The following is a 20287-nucleotide window of genomic DNA, read 5'->3' on the forward strand; positions in this document are numbered from 1 at the left end:
GAACAGTCTTGAGTAAAAACCTTGTCCTTTTTCCTGTTCTGGTACTGTCTGAATGGCCCCCATATCTATGAGGAATGTAACCTGTTTCTGTGCCTCTGCCCATTGGTTTTTTGGCAGGTCTGGCCAACCATTTGTCACTGGCAGAGTGTGGAAATGGAATCTGTATCACTGTGATGTGATGTTCAGTACCCACTTGTCCTGGGTTATTAATTGCCAATTTTGAGCAAAAACTGCTAATTTTCCCCCTATGGGTGCTGCCAGCAGATAAGTGCTTGGTGTAGACACAGGGAAGTCATTGGGATTGCTTTCTGTAGGTTTGTGTTTTATCTCCCCCAGATTTGGAGGTGGATGTGCCCCATTGCTTTGACCTGTATGCATCTTGAGCCTGGTACCTTGAACCCTTAGGGCATCTGGATTTGCCCCTTTGAGCTCTGTCTGACACAGGAAAGGACCAGTTTTTTGTAGGCCAGTGTCTACTGAATCTAGGTGGTTGCACTTGTAAGAAATCTTTAACAGTTTGCATAGACTTAGCTTTGTCTTCTATTTTCTTTAAAACCTCTTCTGCCTTAATACCAAACAGAGAATCATGCTGTAAAGGTGCATCTAGCAATTTAGCTTTAACATGATCAGGCAAATTTTGTTCCTTTAACCAGGCATGCCTCCTAATCACAGATCCAGTAACTGCGGCCCTGCAGGAGGCCTCTAAACAATCAAAACCACATTGCAAAGTATTCTTTCCAACTTGTTCAGCTGCATGCAATAATTCCTGCAATTCCTTATTTTCTGCACATTCTGAAATCATCATCATTTTCTGTTTCAGCAATCCCATAACATATTGTTGATACTTAAGCATATGAAATTGACAGTTTAAGGCCCTAATTGCCAAGGTTTCAGATGTATAAACCTTTTTTCCCCATCTGTCCAGCGCCCTTGAAACTCTGTCAGAGGGGGTAGGGTGTTTTGCTGTTGAGGCCTTAACTCCCTTTGGACCCTGTGAAATAGTTTCAGGATCAACAGCAGGGTTTCTAAATAAAAATTTATGAGAGTCAGGGCCCCAGTAATACCTGAAGGCTTACTGGGAGCTGGAGGTAAGGAGTCAGGGGTCAGGCTTGACTCCGAAAAAAACATCATCCACAATGTCTAACACAGGGGGAATGGCTAAAGGCTTGTGCTGAGGGAGAAGGAGGAAATCCCTGAGCCTCTTTTTTGATTCTGAGAAGTCTTGACTCTCCCAGTGAAAATGCACCCACAAAGAATGCAAGGTTTCTCCAAATGAATAATCCTCAGGAGGAGATGCAGATGGAATAGACTCCTCAGCATCAGAATCCTCATAGGGAGGTAAAGATAATTCCTGATCAGAAGAGGAATCAGAAGAAATAGAAACCTGATCTGAAGAGTCATAGTCAGTGTCTTGCCTAGGCCTCTTATCTGGAGGGGGATGGGTACCCCTAATCAAGGTAATAAGGTCTTCAGCCATTTTGATCATCTGTTTTTTAGGCATAGAGGCCTGTGCACGTGGCTCAGGTGTCTTTTTTTTAGTTTTTGAAAGTGTCTTTGCCTTTGGTTTTGCAGCTTTCATCAGTTTGATATAAGAATGTTGAGGTCTGAATACACCCTCAGAAGCCGGTGCCTGCTCAGCGGCTCCGGACCCACCCGAGGGAGATACATCTGTCGGTCCAATACCTTGAGTATCTTGCGGCATGCCGGCCTCCACATGGGTGTCGGTAGAGGCCTGAGACTCAAAGGTAGTGAGTATCAGGGGCTGCAAAGGCACCTCACTGAGTACCGGCGAACCAGCGACTGGCTTAGGAGAAGCTTTGTCGTCGGTTTTGGATCTCGACTGTCTTTCTCTGTCCTTTTCTTTGTGTTTTTTATGTACTCCGGTAGTCGGATTGCTATCCCGACGACATCTCTGAGTAGTTAAATCTGTTTCCAAAATATTTGGATGCAAAAATATACAGACGCTTAATAATGCGTTGGTTAAATCTAGCAGAAAACCGACAGCCAGGCACGTTGTGATCAGGGCCTAGGCAAGGAATACAGTATAAATGGAAATCCTTATGAGGTATTTGCCTCCCACAAGTAATACAATTATTAACTTTTTCTGACATCGGTAAAATGCAAGAAAAAAGTTTCCCCAATAGGGTACTTAGCTTTACTGAAGACTTCGGTTCTGAAACTCAGACGCGAATATTTCAGCAGTCGGCCGACCGGCACTTGCGAAATGCTTCAGCTTCGGGCACTGCGCGGCAGGAAAGACTAAAGAAAATGGCGTCGGCTGCATGTTTTATACCCCTGACGACCTGACGTCATGGAAGAGGAGACAGCAACCGAAGCAGGACCCAAGACTTTGGAATTCCGGCCGACTGAGGGCAACCTGCCAGCAGATTACCCAAATGTAATGACTGCAACAGTGAAACATGAAGAACATCAACCAGTATGGGGTCTCCCATTCATTTTAAGCATATTTACTCTTCTTAAAGTAATCTTTTTCTTTTTCTGTGGGATGTCCTTGGGTGCTTGCTGCCACATGTCTACAATCACGTCAGACAAGCTGCCTAGGACTTCAAAATACTTTTTGCTTTTTATCTTGGCACACCTGTAGTGGGAGTTTCCTTCTATTTGTCTTACAACTGAACCCTTAGTAGATGTCACAATTTAGAATGTGACACTTTCACCCAAGGTAGTAAAAGCATGGGCAGTGGCAGTTTGTACAGGGATTCTGCATCTCACAAGTAAACCAGATTTTATTCACTGTGAAAGGCACACCATGCCAAAATGCCAACTAGAGTATTATTAACCAAAGAATTAACACTAACATCAAAACCACCAGAAAATGACCCCTGCAGAGTACTTATTTATTCCTTAAGATGTGTCATTAAGCCTTAACAAATATCAGGCTGGAGAACATTCTTATCACAACATGATGCACACATTTTCCCGTAAGAAGAAAAAAATAAAGATCCTGTGTGCAGAGACAACCTTCTTACTAGAAAAATGCTGATGTCCTAGAGAAAGGAGGAAGCAGTGTCAACACAGTATGAGGAGAAGATGCCCAACTCTATAAAGTAGAGCCAAACATTGGGCTAAGTCTGACACAGGCACAGATCCCTCTGCTCACATCTGCAACAGTGAAAGAAAAATTCTTCCTACTCCTTTCTTCTGACTTTCTGCTATCTCTATGGAAAAAAAATGTTTAGAGGCTTTACCTTCTCAAAGCTTAACCTTCCCCTGGACAAGGCAGGAGGGCAAAGCAGAAGCTGAATACCACATTTTTAGTCAGTAAATGTGTTTCAAGAATGGACGGCTCTTAAACCAAGGTTAAACTCCATACTGATCTCCAACTTCTCTATCATGTTCTCTGCCTAGACAGTACAAATGTTTAATATCTACAGCTTGGAGAGAAGACATAAGCTGACTACAACTGATCAAACTGTGCTTTGGTGAGGACTGTAACAAATCTGATCTTATACAATGAAAGAACAACATTTTTTGTAAATGCTGTTTTGAATACACTGAATGCACCTTCAAGCTCAACTCTACTATAGAAAAAGATAAGATGACTCCACCCATTTATTCTTCTAGCCAGTATTAAGCAGTAGTGCTGGTTGGCTGCTATGAAACTTAATTCCAAATACATCATCTTAGGCTGGTAGCCATCTAAAATCTTACGCTAGTCTATGACTATGGTTGCCTGTGACTGCTGCAGGGGTGCAAGTATTAATTTTGTTTTCACTACCACCAGCAGAGGGTTGCTCACATTATCTACCACCTTTTCAGTTAAAACGTTATTTGTCAAAACTCTCCTACACACACCATGTTCAGATTTAAGTGCAGGTCTCACTAAATAAAGGAAAAAATAAATAATTCTGGACCTTAATTTAAGAAATGGTGTTGAACTGTGGAAGGAAAGGGGGAGATAGAGAAGTACAGGATGAGATTAGCTAGGTTGCCTTTTTTATTTTAATTTCCATGGTAATGTCTTGACAAGGTTTTAATTAGAACATGACATCACTTAAGTTCAACCCAGCTATTCCTCCACGTGAATCCTGAAGTCTGGTAATTAACCTAATGGCTAAGGCTGTCAAGTGATAGCTACTGCTAAATATCGTAGTATATGTACCGAGTGTACCAGACATCCCTCATGTTTGCACACAGACTGGGCTTTAACCCTACCTACTTGCAGGCCGTAATACTCTTTATAGGTTGCTACATACTAATATGTATGGTACAGGATCATCCCTTCCTCTTCCATAGTTGGAAACACTATTGAAACTTGCCAATATGTTGAGCCCAGATATATGCAAAGTAGACTGTCTACACCAGAATATCATCCCATATCTCTCCTCCACCTCCCATGAAGAAGTGATCAGGCAGTGTCACATTATTTGCGTCTTCCACCCACCAGTTACAACGGATGTCAGAGCTGCTGGATGAAGTTGTGTCACCTTGGTCATTATCAGCTCTTTATCCCTATACTTCAGTAGAGCAGGCTTGGGTTAGTTGTAACAATTGGGAAGGGGTAGTATTCTCCTGAAAGCTACACATCTTCTAGGAAATTTCTAAAAGAATAGAAAACATGCATTGGCCATAGAATATTTCATCATCACGATGTCTCAATTAGAACAAGCTCCTTATCTGATTCAATAAAAGAAATCAATCCATTTATATGATCTTACAAAATTAGCCCAACTTACTTTTGCATAATTTGCTTCCTTATTCAACATACTAAACATTTCAGAATTGTTAAATTTTGTACATGATCTGCAACTTCTCTATGTCATGTTCTGGGCCTATACAGTAGAACTTTTGCTATGTGTACAGACAAAACTAATGAATGCTGCTGTAAATCTTGTAAGCTTTGCACTGAAGATATACAGAAGAATGACTAAGACAGGGGCTGATTACACAAGACTTGGCACATTAAAGTTTTAGTTCTCAAAGTCAGCAAGACATCTGACCTCCAGCAATATGGATCCAATGGCTATTTTAAAGGCAAAACAATTAATGAAGTTGTTTGTTCATTAGAATCCTTTCTGAAGGATTAGTTTTGTTTTCCTGACAAATGTAAATATGTTCTTGCATAACAATAATGATTATTTTTCTACCAGTGATATTAAGTTCCTGTACACCCTGACAGCTAAGGGTTATCCCACTTCACAAGGGTGGACCATCAACCAACCCTGAAAACTATAGATCTGTTAGTCTGACTCATCTAACATGCAAAGCCATGGGATGAATTATTATGGAAATGATCAACAAAGACGCAGGCAGTCTTCAGACACTGGATCCAACCCAGTTTGGCTCTGTCAAGGGAAGGTCATGTCTACTAAACCTGATGGACTTTTTTGAGAAGGTTACCAAGGCAATGGATGAGGGGAAACTGTGTAAACCACCTACTTGGACCTGGCTAAGACATCTGATACAATGCCCCACTCGGGTACAGTTGACAAACTCACCAAACTGGCCATAAACCCTTACATAACTCACTTAAATGCCAGCTGGAGTACATACAGGTCCCAGGAAGTCAAGATTGGTGATACTACCTCAACTAAGAGACCAGTCAACAGCTGGGTAACTCAGGGCACTGTGCTAGGGACTGTCCTAATTAGGTATCTACTTCTTAGAGGTAAAGATTAATGTCAAGGGCCTTTGGCTGTCCAAATTTGCAGATGACTACAAATTGGGACCTATCACAGACTCCCACCATGACACTAACATCTTACAAGAGGGTCTACCACAGACAAATGACTTGTGCTAAAGACACAAACTAAAACTCAGTGCCAAGAAATGCATTACAATGCCTTTATTTGGCCTTTATCAGACCCAACTTTAAGTATAATGCCCCCTTCGACATGTACCTGACCAGACATATGCAACAGCTGGAACATCCATAAAGGTTCCTTACTAAGAGAATCCATGGTATAAACATCTTGTCTTAGAATATTGAAATAGGACTTCAAAGTGATTATTATATCTCCTACAGGTTACTGAGAGGCAGTCTATGCCTGGCATACAAGGCATCTTTGGACCAAGCTCTGATGGACCTTTTGTACATCTGCAAAGCAAACAGCATTAAAAACACAAGATTCAAGGATTTACATTTTGTTTGTGACATAAATAAGACAGGTTGGCAAGATGGATATGTGTCTCAGGAGGATCCCCATGCTCTGGAACAAGATCCCCATCCAAGTGAGGCAGAGTCCATCCTTAACTCTATCTAATCATAACCTTGACCAGTGGATGGGAAATCAGAAATTCACCACAGGTCTGGCCCACATGTCTCTGACAGACAGTGACAGTAATACCCAGCCTAACATACCCCACACACACAACCTCTAGAAACCACCTAACATATCCCCTCCTAATACATGTCCTATATAGACAGGGACATAACTGGTTGGATTGCACTGCTAGGTTTATAAAGACCCTGGTGGTCATTTGCCTAGTATGTACCTATGATGGTCTTGAAATGGTAGCCAATGAACTGCACGACAAAACTGAATAGCAACATAAGAATAGAATAACAGAAAAGCCCTAGATGTTATTCTTTCATACAATTATGCCCAGTTTAGTGAAAATTTTTGTTAGCAAAAAAATGCAATTGCTATGAGAGCAAACATGGCTTCCAACTATGCCAACTTGTTTATGTCCAAATGGGAGAACAGACTTATTTATATGAAGTTTGCATACTATATTATACTTATGTTTTACTGATTTTATTTTTTATCTTGTGGTGATAATACCCATGCATTTTAACAGGAATGTATTGTATATTTAAAAGGGCCACATTAAGTAATGAAATCTGATATCAAATTTTTTGTTCAGTGTTAACATTTTACGTTTACAAAAGAGAACAACAGAAAGAAAGACTTCTAAGACCCTAGTACAACACTGTGGTTCTTAAAGAACAATATAGCCAAAGGACTAATTGTTGGGACAAGTTTACTAATAGAAGATGCCTCGATTAATATGGAAAGTGAAATAGTACCAAAAATATTTTTAAGCATGCAGTACCCTTCCAAGACTGCTGCAGAGTAAGCTGAGACAGTGAATGCTGGATGACTTAGTTTGTATAAACCCCGAAGGCTAGTTGGGGAATACCTCTAAGCCCGCTAAGCAGAATTCTGATTTCACTAATGCAATGTTACACAAAAATTCTGTAGCTGAAAAAGCTATCAAAAGTATTATTAAAAACAAGTAGAAAATCATAGACAGTTCCCTGCTACTATTAAGATCATTGATCCAGAACCTGTTCAGAAACACCTGAACGAAGATAACAACAACAATCCTAAGGGACCAAGAGGCACCTTTAGATACTGTAACTGCGATCAGTGCAGCTACATTACTAATGGAAAGGGTTTTGTAATGCTTAATGGGATTAAAGTATGAGTACCAGTGTATTTTAATTTTAAGTCAAGCTATGTACTTTAAGTTGCTACCTATTAATTGTGTGCCTGCTTTTAAATAAGCAGAACCAGCATGGAACTGCAATGCAAAATACAATGAGCATGCGCATTCTAATAACCATGAAAATAGTAATACTGCTTTGTCTAGGCATTCTTCAGTGTATGTATGAATTTTGTAGGGTACAAATTCTCTGCGACTGACATTGTTCCCTTTGCCAGCGAGAGATTTGATTCTGTTGATGAACTTGATTAGAGAAAATATTGAATACAAGTTAGATTAAACACCTGTAGGCATCCTGGTATTCCTGTTAAAGACAATTTTAAAATTGTCTTGAAGGAAAGGAAACTGAGCCATTGAAATATAAACTTATTTTTAACACATGCCTTATGTGATGTTTCTACTTCACTATACATAAGGAATTAGATTGGGTTTAAGTTCTGTCGCAGTCCAAAGTCTCCTTTTACTATAAAGTACTCACCATAGAAGAATATAGTAAGCTTTTTTAAGCCAGTGATCCCCCAGTTGCTTTGGTATTTTAAAATAAAATAGTACGGCCCGAGAGTAAATGCTCCTGTGATCAGCAATATAAAACACGAAAAACACGTAGATGTGTGAATCATTCACAGGGCAACCACGACCTTAAAAACTCCTTTCAAGGTAACACTACTTAAAACTTTAAAACTTTAAGCGTACTGCACGAAGGTAATGAATCAACAAGTAATTTTATTTTATAGCGAGCGCTTTCACCAGTATGGCTTCTTCAAGCTTTACACATCACGAACTGCATAGGTATTCAAATACTGCTACCAAAGCAGCAATTGGTTTACGTCAATAATGACATCACCACTAATTCAACAAACTATCTATAACCACTTTACAATTTAAAAGTTAAACCTCAACATTTTGAATTCAAAAGCTCATATAAGAAATGCGCACTAAATACACATATAACGGATGCGCACTATATGCTTCTCTAACTTAATAAATTCATACCATAAAACTGTAAATATACACATATAAAAACCTTAAAAAACATAGACATCCTCATCATTTAAACTATGTGAATAGTATATATGGGTATATAACTAAAAATATTACGATAATCAATACAAAAACAAAATAAATACAAATACATATAAATTTACATTAAAATACACATTAAAAATCGACCTTTCAGACCTTCTAATCTTAAATACTTCATGTTGTACACATAAAAAATATATATAAAAAACTCAAAAAATATATATATAAACATACTTAATAGAAGTTTTTGACATAGAAGGTTACAAATTTATTCATATATATCTCAGGGTTTCATTACTTTAAGCCTTCTGTTCCTAAGAACCGGCTTCAAGTGAACTTTATCATTCAATCTTGGTTGCTTATCAGCTCTACACCTTACTATCCACTTAAGTTCACATTCCTCTATAAAATTATTAAAGTCTCCCCCCCTCATATTGGGAATGAGTACTTGTAAAACTGCAAACGTAAAGGTATGATGTTGCCCTGCTGTTAAATTATGCTTAGCAAGGGCACTGACTTCATGTCCAGCACGTATATGGTAGACATGTTCACGTATCCTTTCGCGCAACTTTCTAGTAGTCTTACCTATATAAAATGCCTGGCATGATATACACCTAGCAAGATATATAACCGACTCTGTCTGACAGTTAGCAATTGCTCTCAGTTGGAAATCTCGATGTATAGAAGGATGTACAAATTCTGTCCTAACATCAATAAACTCACATTGTTTACATTTACCACAAGGGGTCGTACCTGTGGGTGAGCTATCAGTCCCGCTACCAATTCCATTCAATATAAGGGGCCTATGACATAACAATTGCTTAATATTTCTTCTATTCTTAAAATAAAACTTAGGGTTCTCTCCTACTATCTCTTTTATATCATCATCCAATAGGAGTGTGCCCCAATGTCGATGTACCAACTTTTTAATAACTGGTGTATCTAAGGTATAAAACATGGGTACCTTAAGACATCCTGCTTGTTTATCCAATGTATCAACAGCGGGGTTGTTCTCAAAGGACAGATCATTAAAACCTGAGAAGTAAGGAGCACCCCTAGTGAATCTGAGAGACTTAGTTTCTGTTAGCACCCTATCAACCTCTGACTGACCATATTTCCTCTCTATCAACCTACCCCTAAGGTCATTAAGTTCCCTTTCATAGCCTTCATCTCGTGGGTTAAGTCTTGATGCTCTAATAGCTTGACCTTTCATAACATTGTTAAATACATAACAAGGGTGCATACTAGTTCTATGTAATAAGGTGTTCCTATAACACGCTTTCCTATGAACACCTGTATTCAAAAGGCCACTACTCAATCTTTCTATGTTAACATCCAAAAAAGATATACTTTCCCTTGAAAAGGTAGATGTAAACTGTAAATAGTCAAAGTGTTGATGGTGCCAACAAACTCCATCAGGCCACTATCATCTCCTTCCCATATAAAAAACAGGTTATCTACAAAACGTTTATAAAACCTCACGTTTTCCTTAAAGGTACCCATGGGGAACAGAAACTCATATTCCCAACTGGCCATAAAAATGTTCGCATAACTATTTGCGCATGCTGTACCCATGGCAACACCATCATTTTGAATAAAATTATTATTATCAAACATGAAAACATTATTGGACAAAACTGTTTCTAAAAACAGCATTAACAAATCAATTTGCTCAATGTGCATAGATGTAAACCTTGATAAATAGGCTTGTACCTTCTCAATCCCTAAGTCATTCGGAATCATGGTAAAAAGATTCCTAACGTCAAGTGTAATCATAATATAATCATCATTGATGCCCACTGTTCCCATGAAACTGTACAGATCAATTAAAAATTGTTTACTATCCTTTAAAATAAAAGAATTTTCATCAACCACAGGTCTCAAAAAATGTTCCAGGTACAGAGAGAATGGTTCAGTAACCCACCCTCTCCCAGCCACAATAGGACGTAACGGAGGTGCTCTTAAACATTTATGGACTTTAGGCAACCCTTGTATCGTAGGTATTAAAGGGTTACTGACCTTCAAAAACTTAAACAAACTATCAGAGATATCTTTGCTCTTTCTAAGGTCATCCAACATATCGTATATCCTAAAGACCTTCACAATTACTTCTTCCATAGTGATCTCTGTATAATAATGATCTTCCCTTAACATACTCAACATATTATTCCCATAGTCATTACTATCCATAATGACTATAGGGCCACCTTTATCTGCTGGTCTAATCACAATCGTATGATCGTTGATCAGACCATTAAGGGCTCTCCTCTGTAGATAAGTGAGGTTACTCTTTTTACGATAGTTACTCTTCTTATTTAAACTATCCATACTATATAGATCATGCTCCACTAACCTCATAAATGTATCTATATATGGATGTAAAGCAGGTACATAAGTACTCGGGGGTTTAAAAACCTCTGTACTACCAGATCTATTACTATTACCAAATTGTAATTTCAACTGTACATTACGCGCAAAAAGTTTGATATCCACAATGTTATCAACAGCATCACTTCTCATAGTTGGAATAAAAGTTAAGCCTTTGTTTAGAACCTCCATCTCATATTTAGTTAACTGTCTCTTTGAAAGATTGAACACTAGGCATTGCCTACCCGTTCCCACCCAGTGGCCTGATGGAGTTTGTTGGCACCATCAACACTTTGACTGACTATTTACAGTTTATATCTACCTTTTCAAGGGAAAGTATATCTTTTTTGGATGTTAACATAGAAAGATTGAGTAGTGGCCTTTTGAATACAGGTGTTCATAGGAAAGCGTGTTATAGGAACACCTTATTACATAGAACTAGTATGCACCCTTGTTATGTATTTAACAATGTTATGAAAGGTCAAGCTATTAGAGCATCAAGACTTAACCCACGAGATGAAGGCTATGAAAGGGAACTTAATGACCTTAGGGGTAGGTTGATAGAGAGGAAATATGATCAGTCAGAGGTTGATAGGGTGCTAACAGAAACTAAGTCTCTCAGATTCACTAGGGGTGCTCCTTACTTCTCAGGTTTTAATGATCTGACCTTTGAGAACAACCCCGCTGTTGATACATTGGATAAACAAGCAGGATGTCTTAAGGTGCCCATGTTTTATACCTTAGATACACCAGTTATTAAAAAGTTGGAACATCGACATTGGGGCACACTCCTATTGGATGATGATATAAAAGAGATAGTAGGAGAGAACCTTAAGTTTTATTTTAAGAATAGAAGGAAATATTAAGCAATTGTTATGTCACAGGCCCCTTATATTGAATGGAATCGGTAGAGGGACTGATAGCTCACCCACAGGTACGACCCCTTGTGGTAAATGTAAACAATGTGAGTTTATTGATGTTAGGACAGAATTTGTACATCCTTCTATACATCGAGATTTCCAACTGAGAGCAATTGCTAACTGTCAGACGGAGTCGGTTATATATCTTGCTAGGTGTATATCATGCCAGGCATTTTATATAGGTAAGACTACTAGAAAGTTGCGCGAAAGGATACGTGAACATGTCTACCATATACGTGTTGGACATGAAGTCAATGCCCTTGCTAAGCATAATTTAACAGCAGGGCAACATCATACCTTTAAGTTTGCAGTTTTACAAGTACTTAATCCCAATATGAGGGGGGGGGGGACTTTAATAATTTTATAGAGGAATGTGAACTTAAGTGGATAGTAAGGTGTAGAGCTGATAACCAACCAGGACTGAATGATAAAGTTCACTTGAAGCCGATTCTTAGGAACAGAAGGCTTAAAGTAATGAAACCCTGAGATATATATGAATAAATTTGTAACCTTCTATGTCAAAAACTTCTATTAAGTATGTTTATATATATATTTTTTGAGTTTTTTATATATATTTTTTATGTGTACAACATGAAGTATTTAAGATTAGAAGGTCTGAAAGGTCGATTTTTAATGTGTATTTTAATATAAATTTATATGTATTTGTATTTATTTTGTTTTTGTATTGATTATCGTAATATTTTTAGTTATATGCCCATATATACTATTCATGTAGTTTAAATGATGAGGATGTCTATGTTTTTTAAGGTTTTTATATGTGTATATTTACAGTTTTATGATATGAGTTTATTAAGTTAGAGAAGCATATAGTGCACATCTGTTATATGTGTATTTAGTGCGCATTTGTTATATGAGCTTTTGAATTCAAAATGTTGAGGTTTAACTTTTAAATTGTAAAGTGGTTATAGATAGTTTGTTGAATTAGTGGTGATGTCATTATTGACGTAAACCAATTGCTGCTTTGGTAGCAGTATTTGAATACCTATGCAGTTCGTGATGTGTAAAGCTTGAAGAAGCCGTACTGGTGAAAGCGCTCGCTATAAAATAAAATTACTTGTTGATTCATTACCTTCGTGCAGTACGCTTAAAGTTTTAAAGTTTTAAGTAGTGTTACCTTGAAAGGAGTTTTTAAGGTCGTGGTTGCCCTGTGAATGATTCACACATCTATGTGTTTTTCGCTTTGGTATTTTAGCTTTATTAGGAGTACTTGCTTGTTTTTTTAAATGAAGGTTAGCTAAAGACAGCTCTATATCACATCATTTTCCCCTTTCTAGAGAAGTGCCATGATTAATCACTCCCCTCACAGAAATCTAGCACTAGTGAATGCATAACAGGAAGATTTGCTTCTTTTTATATGGTAACCTCCCATCTGCAGACAAAAAACATACATTTTAAACTAAAAAAGAGAAAAGTAGCAAAGCACACACAAGATAAATGCTCCGTTGTATAAGGTAATAATAACAATGAAAATGCCAAGGCAATTCAACGAAGCAGTCAAGATATCCCACATAGTTTAAAAGCATATACTTGATTCAATAAAAGTGCACACGGTAAGCGCTTTCACTAAAACACCTTCATCAGACCATATAACAGCACCATAGAACTAAGTTCATTTTAAACAATTCAAAATAAATAATGGTCCAATCAAAATCCAAGCAATAGTTAATTGCTGTGCTCTCTTAAAGAAGTAACCATAAACAAATTCTAAAAACTGTTGCCATAAAAAACGTTCATATAAATGTATACCTAAATACAAAATAACAAAATAACAAAATACACCATGAATAAATAAATCAAAGGACAATAGCAGTGGTAAGCAATATGAGGATGTAAAAATACATATATCCTATACTACAATTATTATTTACTAAAGCTATTGTGCTCTCTTAGACAAATTACACTGAAAAATATATATGGAGTACTCTTAAGGCTATTCCCATAAGAAATCTAATCAAATACATGGTGGCATAGTGCACAATAAATGTGCAAAATCTGGACACAAGGGCAATAGTAGACTATATGAGGTTGTACAAATGTAGATATCCTGTACATTTACATGAATACATGAATGTACATGTATTGATATATATGTTAATATGTACAGATACATATCTTATATATGTTGTTAAACATGAACATTTACATAAACACCTCACTTCCTTATTCTTCGTTTTTTTAAATGGGGTTTAATAGAGGCCTTCTCATTTAGGCCACTTCCCCTATCTGCCCTGAGTGCTATAATCCATTTGTTTTCTCTATACTCAGTATGGTTCCTAATGTCACCTTTACGAATACTAGGAATAATAACCTCTATAGCCCTAAATAAAAAATGATGATTATCACCATGCCTGCTGACATGTTTTGCAAGTGCATTATTATCAGCCTGTTTCCTGATGTTATAGAAATGTTCTCGAATCCTATCTTTAAATGGTCTATTTGTTTTCCCAACATAGAAACAATGGCATAGCTGACACTCTGCCAAATAGACCACATTCGAGGTTCTACATGTCGCATCAGCATTAAATATGAATTCCCTGTGTATATCCGGATGACAAAATGTATCTTGTGTCTCAATATAAGCACAAAAATTACAATCACCACATGATAGTAATTAAGCCCCCCTTATCAGCAGGTTTGATGACAATAAACTGATTCTACTGTAAATCAGTTTAGATTTGTGTAGTGTAGAAGCAACTTATCTGATACAGTTTTAGATCTTAAAGTATTTTGTAGAAATATTATTCTTCGAATGCTTTATGGTACCACTGTTAGAGATACATGTAATACATTTCAAGCTCCGGGTTTTCATTTGACAAAACTGAGTAACTTTGTTCCTATAAATCATCCCTTAGTGGATGCTTATTTGAAGTTAACTGAGGACGAACTAATTAAATATTTTGATAGTACTTGTTCGAATACCAGTAACAGAAATAGGCATAATCTCAGTCATAGAGAAAGGAAGGCACTAAGTGATTTACAGCAGAATCAGTTTATTGTCATCAAACCTGCTGATAAGGGGGGCTTAATTACTATCATGGATAGAGTTCACTATGATAGAGCGATGGCCAGCCTCCTTAATGACATCAAGTTTTATAAGAGAATAATGGATGAGGATGTTGTTAAAATTATTGCATTAGTACATAGATCTTTAAAAGATGTGTTTGATGGAGGTTTGATCACTAAAGAAACCTATGAATATCTTGCTGTTATGAATCCACTTATTCCTATAATTCAGGGGCTACCTAAAGTGCACAAAAATCCAACTGACCCACCTATGAGATCCACTGTAGCAGGTGGAAGTTGGGTAACTGAACCCCTTTCTGTATACGTAGAAAAACATCTAAGACCAGTGATTAACTCTAATGAATTTATACTTAGTGACTCTAAGCAATTTTTAATCAACCTTTACGATTATGTTAAGGGTCTCAAAGATTTAGAAGGCATTTTGTTCGTAACTTTAGATGTACAATCCCTATTCACAATGATACCAAATGACCTTGGTATTCACTTTGTGCAAAAATATTTACAGCAACATAGTGATTTGACCTTAGTTCAAATAGATTTAATTACACTCTTTCTAGAATTAGTATTAGAGAATAATATTTTTATATTTAATAATGAATTTTTCTTCCAGTGTGATGGGGTTGCTATGGGAACCCCATGCGCAAATAGTTATGCCAACATGTTTTTGGCACACTGGGAGAATACTGTTTTGTTTGAGACTAAGGAATTTAAGTCTAAAGTTTTGTTCTATCGACGTTTTGTCGATGACCTTTTCCTTTTGTGGAAAGGTAATGTGGATGAACTATTTGCCTTCCATCATACTATGAATTCACTTATGAGTTGTTTAAAATTTACTCTGAATTGGTCTGCTACACGTATAGAATTTCTAGACCTTTACATTGAAAAATTACCGAATGGCCTTATTAACACAGGTGTCTTCCGAAAAAGTTGTTATAGGAATTCTCTGTTATTCAGGACTAGCATGCATCCAGGATATATATTTAAGAACCTTATTAGAGGTCAAGGTATGAGGACCTCAAGGTTGAATCCAATGGATGATTGCTTTCAAAATGAACTTGGAGAATTGGGAAATAAGCTATTGGCTAGAGGATATAATAAGGAAGAAGTTGCTGAGTCCTTTAATGACATCAACACATTGAGACAGGGTATAGCAGCACCATATTTTGGTCCTACTAACCCTTCAGTAAATTTAGTAATTTCAGATGAACGTACTGAAAATACTTTTCTTAAGGTACCGTTATTTTATACTTCAGATAATAAAGATTTAAGAACCATTTTTAGTAAAAACTGGTCTATTTTTCAGGTAGACAAAGATATTAAAGGTATTGTAGGAGAATATCCAAGATTTCTTTATAGGAACAGGAAAAACTTGAAGAGATTAATATGTTATCAGAATAGTTTTATGACTTCTATTAGTCCAGGTCATACAACTCCCTGTGGTGACTGTAATTTTTGTGCTTATATTGAGACACAACATAAATTTTGTCATCCGGATATACACAGGGAATTCATATTTAATGCTGATGCGACATGTAGAACCTCGAATGTGGTCTATTTGGCAGAGTGTCAGCTATGCCATTGTTTCTATGTTGGGAAAACAAATAGACCATTTAAAGATAGGATTCGAGAACATCTCTATAACATCAGGAAACAGGCTGATAATAATGCACTTGCAAAACATGTCAGCAGGCATGGTGATAATCATCATTTTTTATTTAGGGCTATAGAGGTTATTATTCCTAGTATTCGTAAAGGTGACATTAGGAACCATACTGAGTATAGAGAAAACAAATGGATTATAACACTCAGGGCAGATAGGGGAAGTGGCCTAAATGAGAAGGCCTCTATTAAACCCCATTTAAAAAACGAAGAATAAGGAAGTGAGGTGTTTATGTAAATGTTCATGTTTAACAACATATATAAGATATGTATCTGTACATATTAACATATATATCAATACATGTATTCATGTAAATGTACAGGATATCTACATTTATACAACCTCATATAGTTTACTATTGCCCTTGTGTCCAGATTTTGCACATTTATTGTGCACTATGCCACCATGTATTTGATTAGATTTCTTATGGGAATAGCCTTAAGAGCACTCCATATATATTTTTCAGTGTAATCTGTCTAAGAGAGCACAGTAGCTTTAGTAAATAATAATTGTAGTATAGGATATATGTATTTTTACATCCTCATGGTGTATTTTGTTATTTTGTATTTAGGTATACATTTATATGAACATTTTTTATGGAAACAGTTTTTAGAATTTGTTTATGGTTACTTCTTTAAGAGAGCACAGCAATTAACTATTGCTTGGATTTTGATTGGACCATTATTTATTTTGAATTGTTTAAAATGAACTTAGTTCTATGGTGCTGTTATATGGTCTGATGAAGCTGTTTTAGTGGAAGCGCTTACCGTGTGCACTTTTATCGAATAAAGTATATGCTTTTAAACTACGTGGGATATCTTGGCTGCTTCGTTGAATTGCCTTGGCATTTTCATTGTGATACACTTTAAACTAATTTTAATAACTTGCAAATTATGAAAGTACCCTACACTTTCACAAAACTGTTCCAAAATATGTGGGTACCACTCTGCAAAGTACCTTAAATTATAAGAAGTGAAAGAATAAGAGGAAGAAGTGTTTTAATTTGCCAACTTAATTTTAGAATAGTTGGCCAAGACTAACATACTAATATACAGTATGTTTTAACAGGAACATTAAAGTCAAGTGATTCCTTTGTAATCACAAGCCCTGCAAACAAACTGTTAAGCACACTGTAATCTAGTTCTCAAAACCTGTATTCATTTTGCTTAAAACTAAAGGTTAATAACACTGTACAGCTCCAGTTTGCGATAAACTCTTGTCAAAGCAGTTCTCGTCTTGTTAACAAAGCCCAAGCAAAACTATTGGTTCAAAGCAAATTCTCAGGCAGATAATCGTAAGACTTACATGATCATTCACCAGCATTTGTTGAACTTTTGTTTCTTCTTCTTTTTCACCTGAGTTTTGAAGTAAAGTATACTGCAAACACTCCATGGTTGCAGCAATGATTGCTGAGCACTCAGAATGGCTCATCAAAGCACGCCCACTCGACAACCTAATAGCAAAATGCAAAATTATCTTGTTACAAATTATAGGAAAATACTTTGCTATGCAATTTATTAACTTCCTGTCCTCAACAAAGAATGTTATTAAATGAAAGTAAAATCAATACTATATTATATAAAATAAACAGACAAAAATGAAACTGTAAATCTATGTTTAGCGATTTCATGTTATAATATTATACAAGCAATATAAATACATAATTATATATACATACACAGTGGAGTCGACAGTAATTCCAACATGGGTTGCAAGACCCAATGAATGTCAATAAATGCCTTCTAGTAGTAAAGAATTCACACAGCATATCATATCAACAGATATTCAAGGAAAGGCCACTGTAACAAACATTTGGTTTACCCTCCTTATGTAAGGTTCTCCCCGCCACAGCTTTCAGCATTTGTGCCTTCATCTCCAAGTTGGGCAAAGCTGGTCTTGCACCAGCATTCCAAATAACCTTAATTGGTGTAAGAGGCATCTGTATATAAACACCACTGCCAGAAGCTTTTATCGCTTTTTCAAGCCCTTGCTGGACCTCATGCAGAAGTAAGTTTACAGTAAACCACTGCAAACTACAACAAATATAGTATTATAGTACCTAGTAAGACAATAACTATTTAAAATTCTAATAAAATACCTATAAATAAACAAAGGACAACTTTCTTAAAGAGGCAGAGGGGAGTGTAGCGTTACTGTTACAGAAATCTCTCCACAAAGATGTATCCTACACAGCCATAGTATTTTCTTCAAAAAGAAAGGGTCACTGTAAATGTAAGCCATAATCTGGGTACATTCCCGTGCGGTGGTATTATGCACCATAGGAAGCGAACGGGTACAGGATCCTCGGTAGTACAACCATGCCAACCTCTATCCTATCTTTGGACTATGATTCCAAATGCTATGATTTGTGAAGGTATGGATAGCAATCATGTGGAACCTTTTAAGACATCTCATGCAAGAGTACTTCTGAAATATGCTGCTGATCTGCCTTATTGCTCTACTGGAATATGCTATCGTTCTGCTTTACAGAAATTACTAAACATATCACAGTAAAAGGCAATACAGTGGAACAACCATTTAGACAAAATCTGTTTACTGATATGCCTTTTTTTCCTGTCTTGAATATGATAAAAAGCTGGTCAGCTTATCTAAATTAATTTTTCTTTTTGTAACATCCAAGCTGCCTGTGGACAAAATGCATATGCAAATTTCTCCATCATTATGTCAGTCTGGGTAAAACTCTGCTAACTGTACAGAGTGATTCAAAGCAAGTGCTAATAACGGATCAACTATTCATGCCAAAACTTTTATCAATGACACCCTTTTATAGTGAAATACAAAAAAGTAAGGTGGTTTACATAAGAGCTTGTAACCGAAATCCTTCTGCCTAAGGTAAAAGCAGCCAGGAAGTAAGTCTTTTCCATAACATGCATGTTACATACAATGAATTTATTGGTTCAAAGACTGAAAACATCAATTTATCTGTCCAGAACCAAAAGTCTATAAAAAAAGTCTCTACTTACCTTCAATAACAAAATGTGTAAAATCTAATAAAAAGATGGCTAAACTTACAAATGTAAATATTTCATCATTTACCTACATGTTACATGAATTAAGGAAAACAACTTATTTATGATGAAATTATAGTTCTGAAATCTTGCAAAAAGTTCAGATATTATATTTACTAATGCTGATAAGGGAGGGCCTAAGGTGGTTTGGAGCAGAGATCAATACCATGTTGAAGCAAATAAACATTTGAATTATCTCTCTTTTTAACATCAGGTGGTTTTCAATCATGTTGACTTTTTAAGTGCAAATTTAATAACTTGCTGCATAAGGCTGTTGAACATGGTGTAATTACTCTAGATTTAATAACCCCAACAAAAGGATGAATTTCCATAGTGTCAATATTATTTGCATCCTAAAATATGTACACAGAACAGTACATTTGTGTAATTAACATAGTAATAGTACATGTTCTATTTATTTAGATATTTATTCATTTTACAAAAGTCCGACTGGGTCTGTGATGTTATGAGGCAGTGCTACCTGTGCCAGGGAGAATAGGGGAGAACACGTGTACATATGCCAGCATAGCTAGCTGGAGATTTGTAAAGAAGTTTTTCTTTGACCATCACACTGACTTGTACAGATGTTTGACTTAAAATATATTTGTAAAGTTACTTGTGTTAAAAAAGCATCAACAGTAGGTTCTGCTGTGTGTGTGTGTATATATATATATATATATATATATATATATATATATATATATATATATATATATAAGAATACAATACAGATAGAAAGTATATTAAGTTGTATTGTTGTAACTGACTAAATGTTTATCAAAGAACCCTGGAAGGGTGGAAAGTATTATAGCTTTTAGATGCTGTCACAGATC

At 36.3% G+C, this 20287-nt stretch overlaps 1 protein-coding gene across 1 annotated transcript in view; it reads right to left on the bottom strand.

Moving 5' to 3' along the window:
- Nucleotides 1–20287, bottom strand: part of LOC122802390 (E3 ubiquitin-protein ligase listerin-like) — a 1831112-nt gene that overhangs the window by 1409701 nt on the left and 401124 nt on the right. The window contains exon 7 of the mRNA XM_044072016.1: nt 17731–17878. Coding sequence (XP_043927951.1) covers nt 17731–17878 — 148 coding nt within the window. The remainder of the gene's footprint in view (nt 1–17730; nt 17879–20287) is intronic.

This window comes from Protopterus annectens, chromosome 5.part0 (genome assembly GCF_019279795.1).
Source record: "Protopterus annectens isolate FY-2018-M chromosome 5.part0, PAN1.0, whole genome shotgun sequence".
Classification (NCBI taxonomy): domain Eukaryota; kingdom Metazoa; phylum Chordata; order Ceratodontiformes; family Protopteridae; genus Protopterus; species Protopterus annectens.